This window comes from Chiloscyllium plagiosum, chromosome 12 (assembly GCF_004010195.1).
Source record: "Chiloscyllium plagiosum isolate BGI_BamShark_2017 chromosome 12, ASM401019v2, whole genome shotgun sequence".
NCBI lineage: Eukaryota > Metazoa > Chordata > Chondrichthyes > Orectolobiformes > Hemiscylliidae > Chiloscyllium > Chiloscyllium plagiosum.
The window spans coordinates 150,966-155,580 of record NC_057721.1 but is presented as its reverse complement, the minus strand read 5'-3'; the positions used below and the strand labels follow the sequence as shown (position 1 = coordinate 155,580).

Sequence of the window (4,615 nt, the reverse complement as noted above, 5' to 3'; positions counted from 1 at the left end):
TCAAGTAATAAGCCTTAGCTAAATGAACTCAATTTTTTTTAAAATCCCAACACCTACGCACCATAGGACTTCATTTCAATCCATCCAAAAAAATTCCAAATGCCAAAATTCATCCACACTTCCATCATGATAATCTCAAAAAGAATAGATACATGGCAATACCAGCCCCTGCTAGTTCCTCTCTGAGCCACTCACCACCCTGGCTTGGAAATATATCGCTGCCTTCACTGTCGCTGGGTCAAAATCCTGGAATCCCCTGCCTACCGGCATTGTGGGTCAACCCTGAGCAGGTGGACTGCGGTGATTCAAGAAGGCAACTCACCCCTACCTTCTCAAGGACAAATTGAGATGGGCTATCAATACTGGCCAGCCAGCAACTCCCACATCCCGGGAACAAACAAAGCATTTTTTTGGTTTTCTCCTTGATCTCTTTGTTCAATATGACTTTATGAAATACAAACAAACTCTGCCTTGTCTCTCACATGCATAATATATTTGCCAGTGAAATAGACTGTGAATCACATCACAATTATTACAATCTAAAGTGATTGAATCCAACACTTGTGTTCCTCTGAGTATTAAAACATGCCTTATCATGCTTTTGTAAATTGAGACAATTGGTGATCTAGTGAGTAAATTGAGCATAGGAAAGTTGTGAAATTGGATTAACATTTTTCAAACTACAGAATTTAGCCGATTTTAAGACAGTTCAATGTGTTAGCTTTCACCCTAAGAGGGTGGCCCTGTTCTAATGGTTACAATGTGCTAGATGAATGAGAGCTACACACAGGATGAGCCTGAGACACAGTTCATACTATCCAGTGTTCTAATGCAATCCAGACGTCGGAGTTTTATTGGAAATCTGTTCACTTCAAGCTTGTAGTTATCAAAATGACACGGGAAGGTAACTCCTTCATTCCATGAGGTTTGTTTTAACATGCTCGGTTTCTATTGCATGAAGCAGCCAGCACTAGGCAGGAAGTCCTGTACATAGGTAGCAACAGCCTTCGTCAAATAAGTCATGGTGCCATAGCTCCCACTTGGAGCACTGTCGTAGAACATGTTGCAGACTCTTGTGGCCCCGTCAATCTCTAACCAGGATTCATTTGCACCAAGGGATTTCTAGGAGAGACACAAAGCAGGACATTCATCTACAGACTATCACTTTGACACAGTATTAAATGCTGCGTACAGATATTGCTCACCAACTTCAAACTTCCCACTACTCCAATGCAACAAACACCCTTGTTTATCCATCCCATCATTCCCCGTTCACAGAAACATTTCAACAATTTCCTTCTTAATGCCTTTTGTCCCAGCCCAAATTGAGCTTTAGAATTTAGAATTATAGCATCATAGGATCCCTACAGTGTGGAAACAGGCCCTTCAGCCCAACTTATCCACACCGACCCTCCAAAGAGTAACCCACCCAGATACACTACCCTACCCTATTATCCTATATTTATCCCGACTAATGCACCCAACCTGCAAAGCCCTGGATGTTATGGGCCAAGTCAACTAAGCCACACTGCTGCCTCACAACCCCAAGGACCCGGGTTTGATACCAACCTCGGTGGGTGGAGTTTGCAAGTTCTCCCTGTGTCTGCGTGGGTTTCCTGCGGATGCTCCGGTTTCCTCCCACAATCCAAAAAGATGTGCAGGTTAGGTGGATTGGCCATGGGAAATTGTGCATAGTACCTAGGGATTAGTTGGGTTAGCCATGGGAAACGCAGGGTTACAGGGATAGTGTAGGCTCTTCAGAGGGTCAGTGTGGACTTGATGGGCAGAATAGTCTGCTTCCACACTGTAGGGATTGTAAATTAATATCATTTGGTCCACATTAATTTCGATAGTCTGGAAAGCTTGGGACCAAGACATTTCTGGATTCTGGACTATAAAATGCTATCAGACATTAACCACAACAGTATCAATTGGAAAGCACCCTCCATCTGAACGTTTACCAGGAGCAGTGATTAAACTTTGATAAGGCAGAAATAAAAATGGCTTGGCTTATCCACAAACTGTCCACCTTTCTGCTCCCAACAAGCTGCACACAAATGATCCGAAATTAGATTAGATTACTTACAGTGTGGAAACAGGCCCTTCGGCCCAACAAGTCCACACCGACCCTCCAAACAGCAACTCACCCAGACCCATTGCCCTACATTTACCCCTGTCCCTAACACTGCGGGCAATTTAGTATGGCCAATTCACCTAACCTGCACATTTTTGGACTGTGGGAGGAAACCGGAGCACCCGGAGGAAACCCATGCAGACACGGGGAGAATGTGCAAACTCCACACAGACAGTTGCTTGAGGCGGGAATTGAACCCGGGTCCCTGGCACAGTGAGGCAGCAGTGCTAACCACTGTGCCACCATGCCGTGACTCTGGTTCTGCTCAAACAACATTTGCTGCTCCCAAACGAGAGATTTCTGGGCAGTGTTTGTTTCAAACAGCACAGTCCCTGAACAATTTACCTGATCCTGCAGGAAGTAATCATTGGCCAAGTGCACAATGTGATCCACATAGATGATCCCCCCAATACTGTGGACGTCCAGATCTGCCAGGACTGTGAGAACCAGGATTGCTTCCACCAGAAGCTGTCTGTACTCGGGCTGAGGGACGTGGTTCAAAACAGACTCCACGTGAACGGCAAACTTGATCTCTTGGGCCGTCATCTGGAAGTGAACAATAAAAATGTGACTGGAACATGAATCACCCAAGGTTAAAGTGGTGAGCACACTCAAATAGCTAATGGATACATGGCAGCTGCGTCACCAAGGCCAGGCCACTGTGAGCTAATTCCTCCCCTAGGTGAAAGTGAGGACTGCAGATGCTGGAGATCAGAGTCGAGAGTGTGGTGCTGGAAAAGCACGGCAGGTCAGGCAGCATCCGAGGAGCAGGAGAACTCATTCCTGATGAAGATTCTTGCCTGAAACGTCGAATCTCCTGTTCCTCGGATGCTGCCTGACCGGATGTGCTTTTCCAGCACCACACTCTCGACTAATTCCTCCCCGAGCAAGGTATGGAGAAGGGACTGCATTTCAAGTTGATAAGGCTGCAGTGCAGCATTGTGAGGGAAGGAAGAGTGGAGACTGTGTGAACATGTGTTTTCCCTTCTTCCTGAGAGGCCAGGAGAGGCGGCACGGTGGCACAGTGGTTAGCACTGCTGCCTCACAGCACCCGAGACCCGGGTTCAATTCCCGCCTCAGGCAACTGTCTGTGTGGAGTTTGCACATTCTCCCCGTGTCTGCATGGGTTTCCTCCGGGTGCTCCGGTTTCCTCCCACAGTCCAAAAATGTGCAGATTAGGTGAATTGGCCATGCTAATTTGCCGTAGTGTTAGGGGCAGGAGTAAATGTAGGGGAATTGGTCTGGGTGGGTTGCGCTTTGGCGGGTCGGTGTGGACTTGTTGGGCCGAAGGGCCTGTTTCCACACTGTAAGTAACCTAATCTAAGGACAGGAGAATTAGAAAGGATGTTACAGTAGACCGAAAGGATTGCAAAGCTCAACTACAGTCTGATTAACTGCAGCAGGAGACAGGGGAATGAGGATTTGAGGAAAAGTGAAAATTCACATAGACTACCCCAGGTTGATTAAAAAGAGGGAATGTACCATCGAAAATATAGTGGGACATCCCATTGAACCGGAGGGTTCTTAAGCAGCAAGACTATAGAATGGGAAAGGCAGTTCATAACAGATTATTGATTTGCCACTGACAAAGTGGTTGGGTGGAGGAGGTGTGTGTATGTGTGAAAGTTTGAGTGTGTGTGGTGTTTGGGTGTTTGTGTCTGTCTGTGTGTGTTTATTTTTGAGAGTGTCCACATGTTTGTGTGTGTGTGTGTATGAGAGAGTTTGTGTGACAATACTATGACCTTAAAAGGTGTAATTTGTCCTGTACTTGAAGCGAGGTTTTAAGGCAGAGATGTGTATTGAAAACCTGTAAAGAAAACAGTTTGTGAGGCCTTAGAGTTTTTAAAAGTTGGAACAATAGAAGCAACCAAAATGGGTGGGGTCAAGTTCCCGCAGAATCAGGATTTTTAGTTTTAGCTTTCAGCAGTTGTTGTCGGTGTCTCAGCAGGGTTTAAAAGCTGCAGTTGATCTTTCCCTTCGACACTCTCTGCCTCAGAATCTTCATGATGTTTTTGTTTCCCTCCTGCTGCTAAAATTACATGTGAGACAAGCTATTTTTCTGAATTTGCTATTGCAAAGGGTGTGTTTATGGGATGATACTATATTTAACTACTAAACAGTAACTGTCCCTATAATCTATTATTTTGTTAAGTTTTCCAATAGAATTAAGTTATTCCAATTTCTTCTTTTCTTTGCATTTTAACTAGAGTATACGAATATCTTTTGCTTCAAATCTGGCAGTTTGACCAATCGAATTGTATCTGGAATACAACACCTTACAATTACCTTTAAAATAAGACAAAGTTAGAGGCTAGACTATTTTCTTAATACATTTTGAGGGAATTTAGTGTAGTCTGTAACAGTCTGTGTGGGTGTATGTGTATCCAAGTCTGTGAGTCTGTGTGTGAGAGTCTGTGTGTGTTTGTGTGGTTCTGGATCAGTGGTGCGGGAAGAGCACAGCAGTTCAGGCAGCATCCGAGG

The 4,615-nt window shown here is 45.0% G+C and overlaps 1 protein-coding gene across 1 annotated transcript in view; it reads right to left on the bottom strand.

Annotated features, from left to right (window-relative positions):
- Positions 1-312: 312 nt before the first annotated feature.
- The window catches only part of LOC122555467 (phosphorylase b kinase regulatory subunit alpha, liver isoform-like), a 112,580-nt gene continuing 108,277 nt past the window's right edge, over positions 313-4,615 (bottom strand). Inside the window, exons 31-32 of the mRNA XM_043701494.1 lie at positions 2,480-2,775; positions 313-1,122 (exon numbers count right to left, since the gene is read on the bottom strand). Of these exons, the coding sequence (XP_043557429.1) occupies positions 949-1,122; positions 2,480-2,775 (470 nt within the window). The 3' untranslated portion in view covers positions 313-948. The remainder of the gene's footprint in view (positions 1,123-2,479; positions 2,776-4,615) is intronic.